Below are 25,541 nucleotides of genomic sequence, written 5' to 3' on the forward strand. Positions count from 1 at the left end.
GATTCCTCCCTTGGCTAAGGTTGATTGGTTGTTTTGATGTGTATTGGGTTACAGGTTTTATGGTGACGTCTACCAGCAGTGGCTGATGTTTCCAGCAGAGAGCCCAGTAGGCCGGATACAGCTGCTGTGCACATCACTTCTGCTTTATTGAAACAACCCTGGAAGGTCGAGCTTAGAGGGGCTGACATTTAGTGTTCATGTCCCATCTGACTGAGCTATGGCAAATAACTCCCTTAGTAGTAAAAAGTGGGACAGTTACCTAGTTATCTGCTTTGCCTGTTCACTGATGAATTGTTCAGTCATAATTGCTGCAGTTGCTGCAGCCACATGAGCTGAATCCTGATCAACTCAGCAGTGCAAACTCTCAAGCTGCTCAAGTCTGTACTCCAGACTCCAATAAATCCCCTGCTCTTTCAAAGTGTCTCTGATTGGTTATAACACTCATGATCAATGTATGGAGTTGCCTTCCAACACTCAATGACCACAGAGCTTTAGCCGTGAATGTGTTGGTGGTTGTGAGGAAACAGTTCCTGGCCCATGCCTTTTTTTTGTAACAGGGTTATTGAGTTGTTAAATAGAGAGAATTTATTCTTTTGTGTTGAATGTGATGGCTCAGGAGAGGCTCCCTCCTGTGGGGAGGGATGATCAGTGTGAGGGTGTGATAACAGGGCAATGAATTAGCAGGACAGCAGAGAAACAACAAAAGGATGAGGAATTTAAAATATCATGAGTAATTGACTATTCTGGATGTGTAGCTTTGTGGAGTCCTGAGATGATTGTGATCATGCTGCTCATATTTTTGCATCTTGCAGGAAATGGTCTTTGCAGTCAGCAGTGTACAACAGTGGCAGGCAGCGCCCGCTGTTCCTGCTTCCCAGGGTTCTCACTGATGACAGATGGACATATGTGTGAAGGTAAAAGCTGCCGCTCCTTCTTGATGTGCTACTGTTGGCAGTAATTGGAGCAATTCACAATGCTTGTTTTTATCCTGTAAGCTTTCTCCCTCAAGCTGGATTTGCACAAGGTTACAAACAACCCAACACAATCAACAATGGCACTCACTGCAATATAAATGAACAACAACAAACACATATAGCCTTGACAGCAGAACACAAGTGCAATGGAGCAGTTTGTCCAGAGTCTAGGACACTTTTTAATTGAATGCAGTCACTCATGAAGGAGGAAATGCAGGTCTTGTGATACTAAACAATACATCGACTGATTGGGCTCCCATTTCCTGGTGGGGGAGGCTGTTGCCTAGAGCATTAGTCAACCATAGCCAATTACTCTGTGGCAGCTGTAGCTGCAAAAACAAATACTACACATATTATCTGTGTCCTTTGCTACCTTCTTTTATAAAGCTCTGTGTGGCAGCTTTACAGTGACACCTATTACAGGTGAATGTCGGAACTGCAGTTTGTTGCAGGTAAAATATCAATAATACATTTTGTGCTGCCTGGTATTTGCAAATGTGTGAAGAACTGATTGTATCATATCTATTTATTATAAACCAAAAACATATTTCCTGTACAGATATATTCAAGTACTTTTCTCAGACCATATAAACTTTTGATTGTTTCCACCTTCCCTACTGCGTCTGTAGCTCTCGAGCCAGTTTGTTCCCATGAATCATAGGGCACAAATACTATATATCACTTTATTTTAAAAAAAAGAATAAATAAAAGTGTTGTATTTTTCTCAAACAGCTGAGAGCTGTAGTTTTTGCAAATTTAACTAAAACAGGAAAAAATAGTGAATTTATTGAGGACTATTTTCTGCTGCAGATTGATATACATTGGGTTCAAAAGTATTTCTTGAAGTAGGACAGTTTATGCTGGATCAGAATAAACTACAGTGTGTTTTAGGGCTTTCATGATATCAGATTTTCACTAGATGATTAATGTGCCCAGAAGAATTCAGTGTTATCGTAATATGTATGGAAGTTCTGGGGAGGTGGAGAGAGAATCCACGTAACCATAACTGTCCATCCTCATGATTTTGCACAGCATTATTAAATCATTGAGTAGCAGCCACACACCAGATAGTTAGCTTACAACTGATACTGAAGCTTTTTCTTTTTCGTTTTCTATTGTATGGCAGTTGACAACCACTGTTAATATACATTACTGCCTCCTACAATAACAGAGCAAAAGGGTGCTAGATTATTTAAACAGTATTATTAATATGATAGTGATATTGAATTTTTTGAATAGTTGAGCAGTTATTGTTAATACCGTTTAGCCCACAGCCAGCACCAGGGAAACTGAACCTTCATATTACACTGGCAGTTTGGTTCAAAACATTCCTATGTTATGTACATAACAGGGGATAAATGATATGCCTGACGTCATTTTATTACATTAGTAAATTAGAATATCTCAATATTTACTTTTGGCTTCACACTGGACATGAACAGCTATCTCCTGGATCAAAGTTCTCTGCTTGTTTAACCTGACCATCCACCCAGCTGAAGAGGTCGATTGCCAACGGCTGCCAAAATGACATAAGTGCTATTTACAAAACAACATGATTGTTGCAGCGAACCAGCAACAGGCGTACCAGACCCTAACCTTACACTGGCAGTTTCGTTCGAAACATTTCTATGTTACACACATACATTATATAGTTAAATTATGTGCCTGAAGTCAGTTTACTGCCTTAATATGTTAAAATGAACAGCGGTCTCCTGGAATAATGTAAACTCAGATGTCCTGCTTATGCAGACTTTCTTGCTCGTATACTACTTCGCTTAAAGGAGAACTTTGGTCGATTAATCATGCAGCTTCATTGCTCAAACTACCCTTGACTTGCCAGAACCGAAGACGCCACCAACCATTACAGGGCTCTGTGAATGGAGAGTTAGCACTGACAGCTAACAGCATAGGGTCAGAACTTTACACTGTGTTTTAAGCGTCTTAACATGCTCCACATCTCACCCCAAAAGTTATGCAACATCAGCAGACACCCTACAACACAGCACTGTAGCGTGTAAGACTCAAAATGAATTTAAAAAGTAGTTAAAACAGTGTGTGTGGTCTCCTTGGACTGCCTTCAATGGTATAAGTGATTGATTCTTGCCGCTATGTCATCTTAAATCAAGTCACATGATTTGATCACGGTGGTGTGAACGTAGACTACATACACCAGCTAGTTGTGTTTGTACACACTATTTTATACCACGTGTACTCTTAAGTGTATAAGATATAGGAAGGGTAAAAAGTGAGGCAAAATAACATGGAAATAATTTGCTTGTATGAATGCTTTTCTAAGATCAATTGCTGCCTAAATTCTGTCAGCAGATGAGATAAGACTTCTAAAAGCATGAGCAGTCCTTAAGAGTTAGTGTTTTCCCTCCTATCATTCCATTCAGTGAGGGGAGTTCTCTCCAAAACTGTTTCCACACATGAAGCTGTGGGTGGGCAACTGTCTGTTTGGTATGGAATGAACCAAGGCAAATAGCGGGACAGGATGATATTGGGGGATTTGATGGAGATGTCAGCAGACTCTGAAATACACTTGAGGACAGGTTAGTGTGGATATGTCAACCTGCCGTGCTAGAGTAAAGCTATGATGACTGCATAGAGTAATCTGACATTTGTTTAGCAAATGTAAGCACTTCAATCCGAATCCCGATGTGATTAATTCAACATCATGACTGTGTGATTCACAGGCTTGCAGGCTAACTAAAGCTGCTCCTCTCTCTTTTTAATTGATCTGAGATTTTTAACTGCACATAAATGTGAATGAAAGTAAGATTTAAACAAACAGTTGTCCCCATTGTAATTTGTGTGTGAGTAAGCAAGGATCCAGCACAGGGTGGCTTCATACACAGACAGTTAATCAGTGCTTCAGCATTATTTTTGCTTATCGTCAGGCTATGAATTCATATTCCAAGTTTCCCAGGCACACACACAAGAGCAGACACACACAAAGATCATATGCACACACACACACACACACGCAATGCACATTCATACCGTATATCATAGTGGTTTATAGCTTTAGTTAAAGGACCAAACTGTTTGTTTTGCATTCGTCTAAATTGTGCATTCCAAACTGTATAATACCTCATGATGGATAACAATATAGGGAGAGTAATGCATTTATTTTGTTCAGATATCTTTTAAGAAGTGAATATAGGTGCATGTATTAATATCCTCCTCACACTCACACACACACACACACACAGGCAGTCATGTACATACACACACAGGCACTTCTTTTTTTTTTTTTTTAATTTGCGTACCTCAAAGATTCAGTGCAGGGCAACATCTGACCTGCATCGGCCATGAACAGTTCTGGCTTATCCGTCTCCAATGAAAGTGGTTGTTTTCTGATGAGAGACAATGGTAGTTGCCTAGCTACTAAATGCATCTCCCTGCATGCAAACACATATCAGTTACACTGCAGCAAAATCTGTGTAGTCAATATGACCGCCTGTGGCCAAAATAGGCAAAAATTATAACATTTTCTTTGTATTTTCTGCAATTTATATAAAAACTTTTTTTAAGTGAAAATATGGACACTTTTAAGAAAAGTCTGATAACAGTTCTGAGAGACCTGCCTGGGTTGTAGAGTAAACATATCTGCAATAGAAGGTATTTTGGGCCCAGAATATTGAACAACTTACAATATGAGCTTGTGAGTGCTATATCACAGGCAACTGGATGTGTTTCAGTTTCTTGAAGATGTTCAACCAGCCAATCATCCTGTCTCAAACCAAATATGCAACAAAGCCAAGGCTGACCTCAGCTTAAACTGTTCAAAAAACCTCATTGTGGGGTCCAGTGTGCAAGAGCAAGAGGGTTTGTGTTTGCTTCTATGCCTAATGGTACTGCATCTCAGATGTCTCCCGGTGTACAGCCTCCTCTGGGGCCCAAAAAAAGTGCTTAAAATGTGTTTACGCCTCTCTCTAAGGATAAAATAGAATTTATTAAAAAATACTTGTCGGGCAAATGTGTGTACATTTACAGAAACATTGACCCATTCGATTGTACTTTTTACAGGCAAGGGGAATTGGTGACAGTGATGGTGAGGTAGTGAATAGGAGCCAGATTGTGCACATTAAATGTTAATGACAATATTCTACACATAATGATGCATCTCACACTTGATTTCACTTAAAATTAAAAGTTATTAATGATCTATGTTATCATAAACATTCAAATCAGTTTTCACAATGGAAAACACAGAGTGATGGCTGCCACACACACTGCCTTCTTCAGAACGTCACCTGGTGCATCTAAATCTCCTGCTCATATGCACTGTATTAGTTATTAATGATACCCTCCATGTCCTCTTTATGAGCCCTAATCATCATGCAGGCCCAGTTCACCATAACAGAACATATTAAACAAATAGTGTTCTCTTATCAAACTTCCATTTTCAGATGAAATCACAGGTTGGGGGAGACCCCTAATCATTTTGGTAAGTGGAACAATTGCAGTTACAGTCAAGGACAAGAGCAACTTGAAATAAATAATTCATTTATTTTTTTGTGTTTTATAACCTCCATCTCACCCACAAACACATTGATTTTTTTGTGTCAAAAAAAAAAAAAAATCTTCGTCTTCCTCTCAGTTGTAACAGTGATTTACTGTATTGATCAGTGGTTCATTTGCATGCATTAGGGGAAATGTTCGCAAGGCGCTTTGCATTGGCCATTTATGGTTGAATGCAGATGTGGAGCAACTCAAAGTCCCTGTAGATGGGGAATGAGGATAAGGGGCTGAAAAATGTGTGCACATTTCCTGGTTGATATTGGATGTATAAAAGGAAATTGTGTACTGTTGGGCACCAAGTTTATAAATCAGAATCAGGTTTGGTGTGCATTCATTTCCTCTTGTGAATGTACACACAGATTTGGTGATTCTCTGCAGGGTCTTATAAATGTTTTCTGTTCTCTTGAAGGAATTCTTCTAAAACTGCTATCTCTTCTCTGTTCGACTGAGCATTTGTATTTTTCAAAAAATAGACTCTTTGTTTCCACCCTATATTGGATCATTTCACTCCTCACAACTGTGTAATGTGCCTACTCTTGGGGGCCATTCATGGAATGTAGGGACCTTGAGGCAATAGGCACTTCTTTTTTCTCTTTTTTCTCCTTTTTGAATGACGCACTGGAAATAATGCTGTCCACCAGAGTGGAGGGAGAAGGCGACTTTCTCCACCACTGGCAAGACGCAAAATTTGGAAACAGCCCCGTTCATTACTAGGCTTGACAGAAAGCAGGGCCCAAAGGACCAGGCAGATTTAGCCCTTAGTGTGGTTTGCCCCTGGAAATATCCTCCCTACAACGGAGACAACAGATGTCTCTCACTTGGGGAGTAAACCGGGAAAGGGCCCCAAAAACAAGAGTATGTCACCACTGCATGTTGAGCATGTATCCTACAGACTCTCCAGAGTGTTACACAATGTCAAATGAAGAAATTGTTCATTTTAATGAGTAAGAAGAATGTGTTTGCTGCAGATCCACAGAGGCTTCATATAATACAAAAGACATGTTGTGTTCTGTGAGAGGTAATGCTTGTTTAGTTTTCAGAGGTAAAAAAGAGCTGCAGGATGTTCCTCACACACCCTGTAAAAACTCAGATCAGTGTTTTTCCTCCCCATGTTCTCTGTTGGAAGTTGTTGTAAGGCATCCAAATTCCCTGTAGCAAAATCTTTAAAAGTTGAGAGAGGCATTTCAGCAATGGACTGCCAACAGATACATAGGCAACACACAACAGTGTATTCCCCCTGTTTCTGCCTTTTGTTTTTCAGCCCAGGCTCCGTCATGCAGATTTGTAAAAGCCCTTTTGTCAGGTTCCCTGCGGAATGCAACATATTTTGGGGTGATCTTCACATCTGGATGACTGTCACACCCCTGCACACAAAAACACAGACATACACAATAATTCTAGTCCAATGCTATCAGCGCATCCAGCTTATCAGTCATGTACTGCTATGCGAGATAAGGGAATGCAGCAGTTTGATAAAGATGAGCCACAACAGAGCAACGATCCACTGTCACACCATGAGCCCATGAGTGTCATAAATCAACAGTGCCTGTTTACTGGCTGCTGTGCTGTCTGACTGATAAAGATTCAAGGGTTTGCAACTGTTTTTATTTCATACAAACATGCATAGCTAGCAAAAAAAAAACCTGATGTTTTACATTTTACTTGTATTCCCTCTATTTACAAAGCTGTCACTGACCAAAGATGGTATATGGCGTGCCAAACAGCTCTCCAGGACACATTCTGTCTGCATCATGGTTTATTGATAGCACCTCCTGTTTGTGGAAACACCATTGAGAATGCCAGTCTTTCCTTACCTATTGCCAATCATATTATGTCATTTTGAACATGTTTTCATAAAGTGGTGATCATGAGCATTAGTATCGTTGGTTGCCTGTAACTAAATAACTAACTACAGGACAGACAATAAACAATGATAATAGTAAAAGAATAAACAATACAATAAAAAAGTAAGAAACAGACTCATATACATTGTATATAAGTAATGTTTTACACTGTAAACAGTGTAATAAGCAGTATGGCAGTGAAGGAAGGACCTGTGATACCTCTCCCTCACACACTTGGACCACTTTGGTTCACAGCACTGAGTAGCTCCTTCAGCGATAAGCTAATACACCCCAAGTCTATTAGCCTGTCGCTAAAGGAGCTGCCCAGTGCTGTGACAGTGAGCTGCAGGGGGCGGGACTCCTTGACCAGCAGCGATGACAGCTTGTCCATCATCCTGCTCTCTCCCACCACCTGCACTGGGTCAACAGGGCATCCCAGGATGGAGCTGGCCTTCCTGATAAGTTTATTAGGTCTCTTCCTACCTGCTGCCAAGATGCTGCTGCTCCAGCAGGCTACTCCATAGAAAATGGCTGATGCCACCACAGAGTCATAGAAAGAGGTCAGGAGGTCCCCCTGCACTCCAAAGGACCTGAGCTTCCACAGCAGATACAGTCTGCTCTGACCTTTTTTATATGTCGATGCAGTGTGGTCAGTCCAGTGTCATTCACCTGTGATCAGGTGAACTCCCAGATACTGTCTGTTCCCTGGATGTTCACCTGTGTGCAGGGTTGTCTGTGCCTGTGGAAATCCACCATCAGCTCTTTGGTCTTCCCGGCGTTGAGCTGGAGGTGGTTCCACTGGCACCAGTCTACGAAGCCCTGAATAAGGTTGTCGTCCCCGTCCCTGATGAGGCCGATGATGGCAGAGTCGTCAGAGAACATTTGTAGATGGCTGTGGGGTGATGACTGGGAGAGGTCTGCAGTGTACAGGGTGAACTGTGGCAGCCTCTGGTCAGCCAACTCCGCTTTGAGGCTGAAAGAGTTTGCATGATTACATCCAATGACACTTGTTTCCTCCTTTATAGTAACAGAAAAAATGTCCACAATGAATGAATTCAAAAACTACTTTCACATAATTTTCACTTTCAGTCTGAGGCTATCATGACGGCTTCCCACATTTTCATGCGTGCAGATGCAAAACATATAATTTCCTGACATGCCTCAAACTCGTCAATGTAAAAATGACTTCATTTGTTAGTTTTTTGGTATTTTTTTGCTGATGTCCACTCACTGAGCTCCATCATGGTGAAAATCAGAGAACAATTACATGGAGGTCCTGTCTGTCATCGAGAGGCTGCCTCTCCCCCTGTCATTTTACACATAGTCACCCTTGTTTTTCTCCCACAGATGTGGACGAGTGTGCCACCAACACCCACAGCTGTCGGCCCAGAGAGCACTGTGTGAACACAGTGGGTTCATTTGTATGTGAGCAGCATGTCACTTGTCCTGCAGGCTACCACCTGAGGAACAGTGTTTGCCAGGGTGAGTTCATTGTTCCTGAAGTGTTTCATTAAGCCAATTGACTCAGCAGCCATCTCCAGAGCACATAAAGTAGTCACAGAAAATGCTGATGATGTAGCACGACGCAGCACGGAAAGTAAGACTACAGCCTTATTGCTAGACAATAATGTCAATTTCGGATAATTCTTCAACAATAGCATTTATTTACAACAGACTTGCAGCGCAAATAAACAAATATTTCATTTACACTCCTGTCCATCGCTCCTGAGATATTTTATGGGAAGAGAATTCTTCTTCAGGTTAAACACCGACATAGTGAACGCTTGAAGTTTTGGGTTGCTGCATGCGTTTGTTTTTTTCTGTGCTTGAGCAACAGTGCCACCTACTGTGGTTTTTAACATACTGACAGCTCAGATTGAAGCTCAGAGAGTTTACTGCACATTTGAACTGTTTACAATATTAAGTATGGATTATTTTGTCAAGATGTCTCATTAAATATGTTATCACGTTTATCTGTTCTTTCTTCCAGACATTGATGAATGTGTCCAGCAGTCCCATAACTGTGAATTGGGTTTTGTGTGTGAGAACACAGTGGGCTCTTTCCTGTGTAATCCCAAAAATAAATGTATCAGCGGCTTCACTCAGGACTCCCATGGCAACTGTATCGGTGAGAATCTGTCAATGCTGCTGTCTGCTGGCTAATGAAAACTTATAGCACATGACCATTAAATAACAAATAGAGAGTCAGGCCAAATCAAACAGTTTCAGAGCTCCTTGTCTTGTTACAAGTGACACTAAGAGACAGTAAGGGTAAAGCAAAGCAATAAAGTTTTGCGTTGGACAACTGTACAATGGACTGAAACTCATTGTAAGCTTTGTAAAGCCAAAAGGGATCAACAGATAATTTTGCGCTGATAACTTTCTGTGTAACTTTCTTCACACCTGATACACTTTCACATGTGATAGGTAACTATTAAATAGCTGTCCAACTTAAAACCTATTCACTTATTGTAAAAACTGTAAAAATATTGATTAATTTTTTTATATATTTTGTCAGGATAATCTTGTTCAGTTGTTTAATTTTTTCCCCATATATATATATATAAAAAAAAATATTTCAGAGGTAAAACTTGTTCTTTTCATGGATCCCCTTTTTTGTAACAGTGAGACTTTTTTAGAATTACTTTTGCATTCCCTCGCACTGTGTTTTGTGTTAACTTGCAGTACCTTTGTGGTTCATAGCAATACCGTTTTTACTTCCATTCCTGTGAGGCTTATCATATGTTTGTTTTTGTAATACTTAGTTTGACCACATTTATTATTTTGAAGTGCACCTTTACCCCATATTCATATCCAAGTAGGACAAAAGGCATTCATGTTTTCTCCCAGGGGATTTTTAGTTTATTCAACAGTGTTATGGCAGAATATTTTGTATTACCAGAGAGTCAGATCAAAGACTAACATTTAATGGCCTCATTCTGATACATGAGCCTTTTCATGTTATATCATAGTTTATTGTTTTCTTATGTTTTATGTTGAAAATGCCATTACAACACCAACAGTGGTAGTAAGCAGGGTGCTCCAGGAGGGGGAGCATTCAACTGCTGTGTGACAGCTTCATCTCTCTATGACAGCAAGAAATCACTGTGTGTGTGTGTGTGTGTGTGTGTGTGTGTGTGTGTGTGTGTGTGTGTGTGTGTGTGTGTGTGTGTGTGTGCCTCAAATATCTCTGCAGATCAGGATCGGACTGACCTGAGATTTTCAACATGGCTGCTGCGTGGTTTAAGGGTGTCGGATTTGTTTGGACTACAATGATACCGTTAATAAATTATTTTATAAATGAATTACGAATTCCCCTAGCATTGTCAACCATAGGCACCATATCCATGTGTGCACCAGAGCCAATCACTGCAGAGCTCACCCCCATGCCCCACCTCTTGAGTCGACAGACGCGCCAGTCCATCCAAATCATGTGACTAGTTTAAAATGGCTTAGCAGCAAGACACAGCCTTCCTGAGTCTCGGTTCCAATGTATGTGTTGGCTTCAAACTATATACCAGTTTTTAAATCATGTTGATAGGCCAAGTAAAACCGGACTTATGATTAACAATGTCCGCAACGCCTTTTCGCGAACATTGCTATCACGTTTGCATGGTGCAGGAAGAGACCATAAAGATGGGCTTCTCTCACAAAAGTGTCTGCAGGAAGTGTTTGCAAGCAAAAACGCCTGTGCTACTCCCTTTCCTATTGGTGGAAAAAGGCACCACACCAACCAATCACAAAATTATTGGCAAACCACGTGATTTGGTTGCTGAGGAACAGGGGGAAGTTGTGGGAGGGATGGCGGCGAAAGAGTGACAGCAGCAGTGATGGTGATAGAGACAGCAGTAGTCATAGCAAGTGTTGAGAGTTGAGAGATTTGTGACATTTAGTGTGTTTGGAGTGTATAGTTAGTGTGTTATGTAGTGTTTGGTTTAGTGTGTAGTAGAGTCATTTTTTTTTGTTTAATGAGTCAAAACAATGAGGAGACTGCTGAATGTGGAGCAGGCAGGAAAGAACTGAGGGAGCCCAAAGCCTGAGGCATTGCTTGCATTTAAATGTAAATAGTTATATATAACTTTGTAAATTTCACTTAAACTTATGCACAAATTTATCAAACAACAATTTATATTAGCATCTAAGTAGTAAAAATGTTTCATTAAACATATTTGTGGTTTTCACAGTAAAATATCTAATTTTTTCCTCCTCAGATTTTATCCATAGTGTTGAAAAAGTATGTCAAAATGAAAAAAATAACTGTACAGTCACACATGTGAGGTTGTGCTGAAAATGATGACACCAAACAAGGCACGGTAAATAGTTTTTAAGGTGAAATATAATAGCCAAATGGTCAAAAGGTCAAAAATGGCCATAATATTCAATTTCACAACATACCTGACGTCCCACCTTCAAACACGGCCTCATTTAGCTATCCATGGAAAAGCTACTTAACCTCACACTTTTCTATCAGAAAACATACTTCCAACGGGCAATGCACTAGTTGCAGAAAAATATGAAATTATCCTTTCAGTCATTATACACATGATCTGAGGAAAATTTGTTCCTGGCATCTCTTGTTCAGACACTGCCCTGTCCATGTGACTTCCTCATACTAAGGGTTAATGTTCAATGCTCAAATATGCCAGGATGTTTTGGGTCTTACTTTATGACACCCCATGTACACACAGCTGATCAGGTTAGAATTTCTCCCCAACAGTGTGACAGCTCTGTGAAACACGACAGCACCTCTAAGAGCCATAGCTGCTGTTGTTTAAGCTTTCTGTATCTTCTTGAGCTTAAATAACTGTGTAATGGATAAGGAGGGAAAGGAGGCACAAATTACAAACCAATAGACATTTGTCGTCTTTTTCTGCAGTTTCTTTTAGTTCTACATGGCAGGACTAGCCCACAGTGTAGTTCTGGCAAAACATTGTGATTAATCAAATTGCCACAAAGTTATTGTGTAGTAATAGTAATGGCCCACAGGGTGCATTAAGGCCTTCTCAGGGTTTATGGTAATCTAGCATTAGCACTATTAAACATTTTTGCATATTTTCACTAATTTCTTTGGTTTATTCCCTCATTTTACCTTAATCTCTTTATACAGTTATTTACAGCTTTGAAGTGGCACAGATTTGTATGACCCATGTTTTAGTAAATAGTTGCAGCTTCATTAGCATTATCATGTTTTAGTCATCCAGACTGCAAGTCCAATACTTGACTCTCTTTTTAACTCTGTTTTTACCACCATGGGCTCCTTATGATGCATTCAGACCTTGCAAAAGCCTGTTGTCACTGACGTTAACATCTCTGATGTCCAACATTCATGAACAGCTTTAGAGGAGAAGATAATCTTCGCAAACTGAGGCCATTTGCTGACACCCAGTGCTGTGTTGTTGCATGTCTATTCTTACCAAGACACTACAAAAAATGGTATGGTGAGCAGGTCTGCATGAAAGTGAGTGAGGAAGGTGGACTACCAGTCACCAGAGACAGATGGACAGGCGCTTCAGACAGTGACATTTGTGCGTCTAACGTGGGGTGAATATTTTATTTGCATTTTTCTGATCAGCTATTAAACTGCTTTGCAGGAACACCTGTCTTCATCCCTTCAGTCATTTTACACTTGATCTGAGGAAGGTGGAGCACAATGTTAAAGAATTACTACCAAAGTCACAAGAGCTAGTGAGTTATCTGATGATTTATGTTATGTTTAGCACAAAGTGACCATAACTTCACTTTTTACCATGCTGCAGGGTTTTTTTTAGATAGGGATAAGTGTCCAAAGGGGTGAAAATTGTCAAAATTACTGTATAGGTTCATTGCCAGCAACTCCCACAACGGAACAGGCTTCGTTGTACAGTCACAGTTTGGTTGGGTTAAGACTAAAAACTCACAATCGTTGGTCATGCATTCTGTATAAATGTGATCAGTTAAAAAAAATAAAAAATAAGGTGAAAACGACAATCAGTAGTCTCTCTATTGGTTGCTTGGTAACCTCACGATGATAAGACTGTCAAAGTAATAGTCCAATTAACCCACAATTCCTTTAGTTTTTTCCAAATGTATAATTATTTGTATTAAAATTTTTAATTTGATTGCTCAAAATCTGTGACTTAGTAGGCTGTGGCTATTCAAGCACTTTGTGGCACTATTGTGACTTGTGGTTGCTTCAAGGAGCTTACTGCCTCATTAAATCTATTGTAGTAAATGTACCGTTCACTACCTGCTTCACCAACATCTGCTCCCCATCTATTTGATCCACTGCATGTCAGGAAGACATTAATACTGCAAACAAGTACAGTTGCGACTCCATAATTGTTGTGTTAAAATGACTGGGAAGAAGGAGTCATACAGTAGATAGATCAATCGATCAGGGTTAAACCTCCTCACAATCATTCTCCTGTGGAATTGTCATTGTCTCAGCTGTGTTGAGGCTAAATTGTTCCTGTCTGTGTGTGTGTTTGTGTGTGTGTGTGCATGCGTGCGTGCGTGTGTGTGTGCGCACTTCCTCAGACGTAAATGAATGCAGCGGCCCGAATGAGCCGTGCAGCTCAGGCTTCAACTGTATCAACACAGTGGGCTCCTACACATGCCAGAAGAAAATCGTAATGTGTAGCCATGGCTACCACTCCAGCCCTGATGGAGCCAAGTGTGTTGGTGAGATCTACCTCTTTAACACAACAACAGGAGACTGAAATCTATGACAAACATACAGTTTGTTTTGACTAAGACAGTCAGTGCTCAAAATGCAATAATAGGGAAAAGTCAGCTAGTTAAGATCAGTTATAACGAGACCAAATCATACTGAAATGAAATACACTATATTGCCAAAAGTATTCACTCACCCATCCAAATGATTGAAATCAGGTGTTCCAATCACTTCCAGGGCCACAGGTGTATAAAAGCAAGCATCTAGGCATGCAGACTGTTTCTACAAACATTGGTGAAAGATTTCAGCGCAGTATTCTGATAGGATGCCAGCTGTGCAACAAGTCCAGTTGCCGCCACTGGACTCTAGAGCAGTGGAGATGCATTCTCCTGAGTAATGAATAGCGCTTCTCCATCTGCCAATCTGATGGACGAGTCTGGGTGGCAGTTGCCAGAAGAACGATACTTGTCTGACTGCATTGTCCCAACTGTAAAGTTTGGTGGAGGGGGGATTATGATGTGGGGTTGTTTTTCAGGAGCTGGGCTTGGCCCCTTACTTCCAGTGAAAGGAACTGTGAATGCTTCAGCACACTAAGAGATGCGGGACAATTCCATGCTCCCAACTTTGTGGGAACAGTTTGGAGCGGGCCCCTTCCTGTTCCAACATGACTGTGCACCAGTGCACAAAGCAAGGTCCATAAAGACATGGAGGAGAGAGTTTGGTGTGGATAAACTTGACTGGCCTGCACAGAGTCCTGACCTCAACCTGATAGAACACCTTTGGGATGAATTAGAGCGGAGACTGAGAGCCAGGCCTAACGTCCAACATCAATGTGTGACCTCACAAATGCGCTTCTGGAAAATTCCCATAAACACACTCCTAAACCTTGTGGAAAGCCTTCCCAGAAGAGTTGAAGCTGCATAGGGTGGTCATATTAAACCCTATGGATTAGGAATGGGATGTCACTTAAGTTCATATGCGAGTCAAGGCAGGTGAGCGAATACGTCTGGCAATATAGTGTGCATAACTGAGCTTTTTAAAATGACTTGTGATTGGGGGAGTGCTGGGCAAAGGCCAACAGGAGGGGGACAGTTTTGTAGTCAGTTGTCGGTTTGGTCTGAATGAGTAAACAGCCAATCACAGGAATTAAGACACAAGACAGTAAAAATAAATAAATGGATGAAAAGTTATTTTAAGAAGTAAACGTTAACACAGAAAAACAATGTGGTTTTGGTTTCCAAATCACCGAACAACACTTAAAGAGGTCATATTATGCTGATTTCCAGGTTCATGCTTTTATTTGGGGGTCCCAGTAGAATAGGTTTCCATACTTTCATTTTCAAAAAAACATAATTTTTTTCTCAAATGGTGCTTTGCTGCAGCACCCCTTTACACACTGTGGGCCCTATTTAGACAGACTATAGCACATAGTCTAAAGCGCTAGTGTGTTTAAGGTGTTTCCAAGGCCATTTTGCTCGTTAAATGGTGGAAAAACTGGGCATAAAGTGCTGCTGCACTTGAACAACCTCTCCATAGCAGTGATTACTGCTGGAATGAAGAGCTATTTAACACTGAGCTCAATGAAATATATCACTTACAGCCACTGCAGTTAAACTTTGATTAATACTTATTTCACTGTCAACAAACCTTTGAAAACCTTTCAAAAATGGCTTTATAAACCCTTCATTTAGCTACTGTTCATCATTAAATTGCAACTGATGTTGATTAAACTTTGTAAATGGTTGATCAGTACTGTTTAGTTCCTCTATAAACATCATGTGGATAGTCATTTTAAAGTGATGATCATAAACCTTTTCAATTGTTCACTAAATACTTTGTAAATCAGTTAATTGCAAAGTTTAATTAATAGCAACATTAGCATTTATTAATCATGTTAGCAAACAGGACAACAACAAAGTTTGTGTAGCCATTCTACACAAATAATTATTATTCAGATGATCATCAGCAGCAGATTAAGCCCTTAAAGTTCTGAGAAAAATGTAAATTATGACAGATGGTTCAACTCCATCTGCCGATGAAAGTCATGAAAAATATCAAATGCTCCAGAACAGTGACAAAATGGACTTTATGGGTGCTACACTAGCAGCATGGCCTTTTAATTTCCTTCTAATGAATGAAGTGACAAATCATTTCAGAGGTAATTTTAATGTAGCACAATTTGTTTAGTACAGTCCTCCAGATTTGAGATTGTGTTTGTGGTGCATCTGGCAGTGTGAGTAGGAATTGCTGTGTTTAAGCTGGAGGCAGTCAGATGCAGACTGGGTCAATGCTGAGCTGATTTATCTTTCTCTCTGCCTGTCTAGACATTGATGAGTGTCAGATGGGGACGCACCGCTGTGGAGCCGGCCAGATCTGTCACAACCTCCCTGGCAGCTACCGCTGTGACTGTCAGACAGGCTACCAGTATGATGCCCTCCGCAAAGTCTGCACTGGTGCGTATCACTGTGTCAGGTCTGTGAGATGATGACAAACAGATTGGAGGTTTAGTTGTCCAAACAGTCTCTGGAACCAGGGCTGCTCTGGAGGCTGAACCTAATCTCACTCGCTCAGTGTGCTAATGCTATGTCAGGTTTGAATACAAAGGACAGAGGGACACTCCCTGTCAGCCTTTTCGTGATGATTATTGCAAATCAGATGGGGTTAACATTGAAATATCAGAAGACAGGTAGAAACACTCAGCTGTATGGATTACATAATGGATGTAACAGGGGATGCATAATCTATTCTTTATCTCCCTGTTGACACTGATTGGATGTTAGTGATGAAGCTAATGACCCCAAGGTTTGATGCTGTAGTCTGGCTGTATTTCACTTTTTATGGTGATCAGGAGGGAATTATTTTAAATTGAGAAGAAATAAAAAAAAAAAAAAAAATGCTTATAAAGCGATTTGCTTTTTGCTAGAAAACATGTAATTAAGTGAATTTACATCATACAAATTGAATTAACATCTTCTGATGACATTTCTTCTAGCAATAACTGGGCAGGTGAAACTAATGTAAGACAAGGTTATGTGTGGGCCAAGAAAGAAAACACTGTTTATCCGTTCAGACAGAATCAGACATTGTGGCGCAAACCATCAGTCCTCCCACTAACTTCAGTGAGAGTAGTGTGTTCAGGATGTATATATATGTATATGTGTCTGGATCAGTCCTGAGTGGACTGGAGGTATCTGTGTGCTCTCTCATGGCTCCTTCTCTCAAACTGACAGATGTAAATGAATGCTGGCGGTATCCTGGCAGGCTATGTGCCCAGACCTGTGAAAACACCCCAGGCTCCTACCGCTGTTCATGCACAGCCGGCTTCTCCCTAGCATTTGATGGCAAGAACTGTGAAGGTAAGCCAGATTGTTATATGTATGTCTGTTACATATATTTAAAAAGAAATAAGAAAAGAAAAAATTGATAGATATACACAGTAAATGCATATATATATATAATTAAATACATTTTCAATATGTGTGAGAAAAAAAGGAAAAAAACATGTCTCATACATATTGAGTATTAAATGCAACCTTTTTCAAGATCTACTTATTTTCCTTGAAGAACTTAAACAGGTGAGGTAGAGGAGAGCCTCTTGGGAAAGTGCTGACATCAGAAGCTAAATGCAGCCTTGCAAAGTCCCTAGAGTTATACATTGATAGAAAGGTGATCATGAGACTTGAAACCTGCTTTCTTTGGGGATTTAATTTAGCCCCCATCTCTCAGATGCAGAGGCATCAACCATTACATAATGGTTTCCAGGTTCAGGTACCACAGGTCAGCAGTGTGTTGAAGATGTGGCAGTGCTTTAAAGAGCAAAGCTGACCAGGAGCCTGATTTGCATTACATTTAGCTTGTCACAGTCATTATTCAGGAGAGTGAATGAAGTTGTAAAGGTTTGTGTTGATGATCCAAAGTTGAAGCTGTGCATGTATCACTTTTTTTTATATAAACTTGTGTCTGGGCAACATGATTAGATTTTGATGAGCATTTTTTAGATAAATTAACGCCAGACTCTTGAAGCGTATCGTTCTTGGAGAGCAGATTTATAGTAAACAGCATTAGAAAGCATCACTGCACCTTCAGCAATGTGGCTCTAAGTTCAGTGTGCGTTACTTTGCTCGGCACAGTCAAAAACCACTATGGCAGAGCTCAAGCCATTGGAAATACAGTAATGGGTTCAGAGTGCAGTGGCTACATATTCACGTTCTGTCTGAAAGTCCCACAATACTCTCTCCATGGGATTTCAAATTGAATTCATTTGTTCTTTCTGATAGCTGTTGTGTTTTTAATGTCCGAATAATAACACCTTTCTTTATATCTGGTGTAGTAGTGTGGGAGGGTATGTGGATTTGCAGTGCTTGGGTGTCATTTTCTTTAACTGAACTGATAAAGAAAACAATACTGTTGCCTGTAGCATATCCTGAAATATACAAATTGATGGATTCAAATTCACGCACAAGCAATGGTAGATGGCTGCCTCTTATGAATAATAACTCTGTCATTAGCCAAGTCACTCACTTTGCCCTCTGTCATATTTGTAACAGTGCTGTTACTGATGCTTTTCTTACTATTGATTCTAAGAAAGCAGCTGGTGAGGACAGTTTGGAGCATGTCAAATTTGCTCAGAGCATATAACACGCACACTTTTAATTGAACTATTTTAACTTGTACAATTCCTAAAGATCACCTCTTGTCCTACATTTGCACTAGGGTGGATAAAAAGGTGACCAAAGTTACTACCGCCATATTTCAATACTGTCCTTCCCATTTAAAATCCTTGAATCATTTATAAACAATCAATTCAAGTCACTGTTAGTAAGACAGTCTATTCAATCAACTATGAGCAATAACTCTGTCAATAGCCATCCATATTGTTTTGTTACACGTGTCATTATTAACCCCATGTTCTATATCAAACCGATATCAACACAAAATGTATGAGCTCTGCTAAAAAAAAATAGGATTAATGAATCTGTAACTCCACATTTGAAACACTTTCCTAAATCACTTGTACCCTTCAATTCCCCAAACACTCACCATTGCAAAGTATGTATTAATCCTTTATTAGTAAATGGTCCCCAACAAAAGTACCAATTCCTCCTGTTAACTAACTTTAGGATTTACTACTTCAATTTCAAAGACATTTGGACAATAAAGACAGAGTTTGGACAATAAGAAATTGCTCAGTTTGGCCAGTATTCTTCTTTGAGAATATGAAAAACAGGAAGGATTCTAACCATATATTTTCTTTTCTGTGTTTAGATATAAATGAATGTGACAAAAACCCCTGTAGCCAAGAGTGTGCTGACATCTACGGCTCATATCAGTGCTACTGTCGCCAAGGCTACTTCCTGAAAGAGGACGGACACACCTGTGAAGGTATCTTCTACTAAGATCACTAGGTAGAGACTGGTTGGTGGAGACCAAATCAGATCCCAAAGGAGAGTGAATACTGGACTGGAGTTTAGCCAGTTAAACACACAAGCTACTTCAAATGAATATTATATTATACATGCAATACAGTGCAATATCTTTCTTATGTAGTCATGTTTATATACGTAAGTGATTACCACGTGTTAGTATAAAGAAGTAACTATCAAGGCAGTCAGAGGGACATTCATTGTTCAAGTTCACCTGTGAAATCTAGTCAGCCAGTTCAACTCAGCCATCATCTCTTTACAAAGACACAAATGTTGAGCTTAGATTGACATTGTCAGAGAGTTGTTAATTTAACGATGTGTTTATTACTGAGGTATTGTTTTAAGTGCTTAAACCTGTCTTTGAGCCCTACACTGGACTCCAATCTGACCAATGAAATGTGTTTGTCTATTTGAACAGACATCGATGAATGCTCCCAGAGCATCGGGAACCTTTGTACCTTCAAGTGCCTTAATGTTGCCGGCAGCTATCAGTGTTCCTGTCCTCCTCATGGATATGTTATGTCTGCCAACGGACGTACCTGTAGAGGTTAGCCTTTAATGAAAAACACATTATGTTGTAGTATGTCATCTCTGGATCAATGTCTCATCACATTTTGAATTTGTGTTTCTGCATTTAAAAGTGTTGGTGAAAAACTGTCTTTAAGCAGATTTGATTTTTCCAAAAATGGAAGGTGCATGTAGACAAAAGAGATCTTTTAAGTGTCTTGAAAATTAAGCACAAGCTAACTTTTAACTGCAGTTGAATTATTTGCTGCATTCATCCCTGATATCAGTGACTTTGCTTCTTTTAGTAGAAACTTTATGAAAAGGAACGTTGTTGAAAACGCAGGAAGTATCTCCACTTTGTGCCTGCCAGAGTGACTCTAACTGTGTTCAGCCCATTTAATGTCTCTTTTATGTGTGAAAATAATGAAGCATTTGATTAAAGCCATCTTAAAAGAATAAAGAGACCTAATGAGAGAAACAGAACCACAAGTTTTTTAAAATCTGCGGTTGTCACTTTAAAAAAGTAGAAATATGAAGTTTATCTCAATTTCTGGTTGAAATTCAGAAATACAAATCGTACATAACTCATCCATCTTGAGAAAGTTTGATACAGTCTCAGATTGCTGAGGTGTCATGGAGAGTTCCAGGTCATGTCCCATTCCCTTCACTCTGCCCCTGAGTTCTTCTCATGTTTCAAACTTTCATTTAACTTATAGGTATAGTCACTGATTCTGGAGAAAGACTGTTGATATTTCAATGTGCAGCAGAAAATACACACCTATCCCATCAGTGCTCATTCAGAAACTCTGCCCCCCAAATTCATGGAAAATTCAGTGAGACATAGCGACACTTAAAGTACGCACAAGTCAAGCTGAAATACAGCAACCTCTCCATCCATCCTCAGCCCTTTCAACTCCTTGGAGGTCTCTCCCACCTTTGAAAGTCATGGGTCTTCACACTTTCCTTATCATAGTCCTTCTTTTCAATTTTAGTTTTTTTTCAGCCATCTGTCCCACTTCATTACACGCAGCAGAAATACCTCACAGCCGCTCTGATTGCTCACTTTATAACATTCCCACAGCTCCCCACTTATTTTGTGCACATGCTTAAAGGGATAGTTTGTGTTTTTTGAAGTGGGGTCATATAAAGTACATATCTATAGTCGATCTGTTCCCTACCGTAATCACCGATCAGTGCAGCCTCAGTTTGGAGAAGTTCACTTCAAAAAACCAGAACTATCCCTTTAAACCCCAAGTGCATAACCTCACTGCTGGACAATGTCGAAATGTGAGACTGTCATGCACAAACACAGGAACATACTCCAATCATCTCTAAATAGCAGTCTAGCCTGGCTCTATCCAGTGTTTAGAAATGTGATTTATGCACATGCACATTTGTAAAAACAACTTTTTGTGATTTTATAGGGAGATACATGATGTACTGTAATGATATATTGGTTGGGTGCAGAGACTTAATGGATGCTATCAGTGTGATCAAGTGGGTGAGATGTCACGACTGACAGCTTTCCTGTGGAGGCCAACAATTATGATGTTGATCCTAATATAAGCAGAGATAACTACATTTTATTACAATTCCTTATTAAAGCAAGACATTTTAGATGTATTGTTGCTTTACTAAATGTAGATAGTTTCATAATGACAACCCCCTGTCCTGAAAATGGTGTAAGACATTTTTCTTTTTTTTTTTTTGTATGCATTAACAAAAGATAAACCTGGCTGGCACATGACATGACAAAAGTACTCATCTAAACTAACTGCTGGTTGATGATGATGAATTTCTTGCTATGCCGGCCTAAAACAGGATGCCAAAATAGAAAAGAGCAGGAAATTATTTTTGTACTAATCTAAGCTAAACTAAGTTGAAGACATTAGAGTGCGTGTTCTTATCTAACTCTTAGCAGTCAAGAGGTTCATCTCTTTAATTTATTTTGTTTTTCAGATATTGATGAATGTAAAACTGCCACCCACAACTGTTCATATGGACAGATGTGCTATAACCTCCAGGGAGGTTTCAGATGTATCTCCCTTGACTGCCCTCACAACTATAACAAAGTGTCGGACACGTGAGTCATGTTTTTCTTTTCTTTTTTAAACGTTTTGTTGCAATTCTGTCTTTTGTTGTTTTTTGATGTAAAGCATTAATTTTCCGAGTTTTATGGCTAAGCATGACCAGTCCAAAGTGTTCTGGTTATTTTGTTGCATCCTGAGCATTTGTGAGGTTATGCCTCAATAGGTTTTACTTTAGTTTCTCTAATGAAAAGTAGGAGGGCCTGGCTTTAGTGCCACCCTGTGTTTCATTGGAGATAGTTCCAAGAATCACTTGTTTTGGCATGAGCTGTTCAAATTTCACAATGCACTACATTAGGTTTTACTCTGGCCTGTAAATCCTCATGAGTGATGGCAAAGCAGTCGTGGAGCATGACAATACAGACTGAGGAATAGCTTCAATTCAAGATACTTTCAACATAGAATAGCTTTACTAGCTACAGTTAGCTTAACCAGCACTGGTTTTCCCATACCGTAGCAACTGTTTTAGAGCATATTTAAGTGGCCAGTCTTACATGATGTTTACATTATGCAGATAAACCACTAAACTCTTTATGTTGAGTGCATTAACGATATTTAGATACAGAGAATGACAAACCCGACTGCTGAATCTCACTGGTCTCAATATGAAGATAGTTACTTATTGTATAGACACATACAGACACACACCTCATTGGTTCATCCTTCATCTTAATCTTAATACTACTGGTACTAGCCTTCAGCTGTTGGCTGTGGTCAGTGGAGCTCGGATTTTGGGTTTGAATGGGGTTTTCTCTTTTTTTCCACAGATTCTCTTTCAGGTTATTTTTTTTTTTAACCAAACTTTATTCAGTCAGTAAAGAAAAACACAAAATAAAATATAGTCTCATAAGTACTAGTAAAATGGGTCGATATCATACTCATGTCAACAGAAAATCCTCATTGGTCCGTTGACTGAAGTTTATTAAGTCTAGTTGATAGAAAACCTATACACCTAAATCAATTCAAGGCTTAATCTAACAACATCTCTTAGTTCAACACACTCCTATACAGATTACAGATACGGATAAGATAATTGTGTACTCGCTTTCCCTAATCATAAAATTATTTACCAATAAAATACACTCACAAACATTGTCAGCCTATACACCTCAAGTACCTATCCACCAAATCTGTCTTGCACATCTATCGTCTTCTGACTCTCTCTCTCTACTTCTTGTTCTCTTCAGACGCTGTGAGCGGACCAGCTGTCCCAGCAACTCCTTAGAGTGTCAAAACTCCCCTGCTCGCATCACACACTACCAGCTCAGCTTCCAGACCAACATCATTATTCCTGCCCAGATCTTCCGAATTGGACCATCGCCAGCCTATTCTGGCGATCACATCTCCATCAATATCATCAAGGGCAATGAGGAGGGCTACTTCAGCACCAGGAAGCTTAACAGTTTCACAGGCGCTCTCTACGTCCAGAGACAGGTCCGTGAGCCCAAAGACTTTCTGATAGATTTGGAGATGAAGCTGCTGAGGCAGGGGATGTTCACCTCATTCCTCGCCAGGATTCATGTCTTTGTCACATCTAGCAACATGTAATACCAGAGAGAAAAAGACAGAGAGATGGACTGGAAATTTCATATGGTGCCAAACTTTATATGTGCAGACTCTTTTTGGAATGCTCCTACACAATCAAGCATTATTCAAGAATCGTGTAAACTGTTGCCAAAGACCTTACTGTTTGCTTTTTGTTTTTTGGCAGGTTATCCGCATTTGTATTTACCAAAGTTTTTTTCAGTTTCACTCTTGACTCCAGCATAAATTAGTGTTAGCTTGTCTGCTCGAGCTGTTGGTATGCGCATACAGTGGCAAGGTGCTGCACTGGTCACTATGCATGTCTGGGTGTGTGGTTTGCGTTCTGCTACACTCCCCTCAAGAATTACCTCCCTAACTGTTCATTTTTAATTAGTCATGACAGTCTGAAGAAAACTAATAAACCTTTGCAGCACTAGAATTTAAGCGCACTTGTTGCTGTGGAGGACCAACACTGATAAAATGTAAAGTCTATCTGACAAGTCAGAAACACAACTAAATGCTACATCAGTTAAATCAGGACTGTCCAAATTGGGGCCAAAGTGTTTCTAGCAAAAAATAAATACATACATTATTTTTAAAATAATAACAGTGTTTGTGTTTTTTTATGCGTGTGCTAAACATCTTCTTCAGATACCCTAATTGTTGATGTATTTTCCATAATTTGAGTCAGTTAGTCAATTAAAAAAACCTGGAAAAACAGTACAATTTTTAATCCTTACACCACAATAAGCATTTGCTTTTGGCTTTGCTGTGTGGTCAGGAATGATTCAGTCCGCTGCTGTAACTCCAGACTGGCCTCACCCAGCCTGTACAGTTTCAGCTGCCATGTGACATATATAAACCAATAAATAGATGATCAAACTGTCAGTCGATCAATAAAAGTACAGATCAAATTGTAGAGCGTCAGGGTCAGGTTTTCCACATCAGTGGTGGACAGTGGTGCAACGGAACTAGTCCACTGTGAGTGAACAGTGAGCCAGCATCGCCATCAACTGGTGAGAGCGTGAACAGACCGAGGCCTCACCACCAAATACCAATACCACTCTGTTAATCACTTTTTAAAAACACTTCATATAAGACTCCACTAAGAATATATCAATATTACAGTCAGTGAGTACTCATTTATTTTACTCTGATTGTTTGCAACTTCTCTAACATGTATTATTCATAATAATACTGCACATTCCTGATGTTATCTGTTTTTATCACCTATTCCAGTGCTCCACAAGGAACATTTAGTGTGCGTCACACCCTTTAAAATTCCCGTCAGGAAAGTGTGAGGGCTATCAGCCTATTAATACAACTCAGCTCAAATGGAAAGTAGGGAGGGTCATTCTATCACAGGTCACCATATAAATAAACACCACAGTCTGACAGATACAGAGTTTTAGATGATTGTAGAATGCTGTTAATTTTGTGTTAAAACTATTGGGTGACAAGTTGATGGGCAAACAATTGTCAAATCGAATTTGATTTGTATAACTGAAAATCACAATTTACAATTGGGGGCTTGAGGGATTGACACCAAACAGACAACCAAAAAGATATTCCCACATCATTTTCACACTCATCAAACCATACACTGAGACATCATGCCCTCTAATTATGTTATTCTACCATTTATTTTTTCAGGATTTGCTGTTCATTTTTACCCATATATCAGTGTTCAGTAGTATTTTCACCTTATCTGTACTTTTGACAGGACAGAAAATGGCCCTGAACTCCTCAGACTTAATGCGGCTCAAACTGGGTGAAGTTTTCTTGTCAAACAGGTGTTTATCATTGTGTATCAACATCAGCAGAAAAAAAAATCAAGTCAAGTCAGTTTTGGTTATATAGTGCCAATTCAGGACAAAAATAATCTTGTAACACTATTCAGATTGAGTTGGTCTAGATTAGTCATTAGTCTTTTATTCATTTTGTGAATCAAAGTTGGTGTAAAAACTAATAATAATTTTCCAAATCAGATACAAACCCCAGTC

General features: G+C 39.6%; 1 protein-coding gene across 1 annotated transcript in view; it reads left to right on the forward strand.

Annotated features, from left to right (window-relative positions):
- The window catches only part of fbln2 (fibulin 2), a 69,718-nt gene extending 45,584 nt beyond the window's left edge, over positions 1 to 24,134 (forward strand). The window contains exons 8-17 of the mRNA XM_037099679.1: positions 813 to 914; positions 8,693 to 8,827; positions 9,336 to 9,473; positions 13,862 to 14,005; positions 16,322 to 16,450; positions 17,228 to 17,353; positions 19,263 to 19,379; positions 19,839 to 19,967; positions 21,887 to 22,010; positions 23,202 to 24,134. Coding sequence (XP_036955574.1) covers positions 813 to 914; positions 8,693 to 8,827; positions 9,336 to 9,473; positions 13,862 to 14,005; positions 16,322 to 16,450; positions 17,228 to 17,353; positions 19,263 to 19,379; positions 19,839 to 19,967; positions 21,887 to 22,010; positions 23,202 to 23,562 — 1,505 coding nt within the window. The 3' untranslated portion in view covers positions 23,563 to 24,134. The remainder of the gene's footprint in view (positions 1 to 812; positions 915 to 8,692; positions 8,828 to 9,335; positions 9,474 to 13,861; positions 14,006 to 16,321; positions 16,451 to 17,227; positions 17,354 to 19,262; positions 19,380 to 19,838; positions 19,968 to 21,886; positions 22,011 to 23,201) is intronic.
- The last annotated feature ends 1,407 nt before the right edge of the window (positions 24,135 to 25,541 follow it).

This window comes from Acanthopagrus latus, chromosome 6 (genome assembly GCF_904848185.1).
Source record: "Acanthopagrus latus isolate v.2019 chromosome 6, fAcaLat1.1, whole genome shotgun sequence".
In the NCBI taxonomy this organism is placed as follows: domain Eukaryota; kingdom Metazoa; phylum Chordata; class Actinopteri; order Spariformes; family Sparidae; genus Acanthopagrus; species Acanthopagrus latus.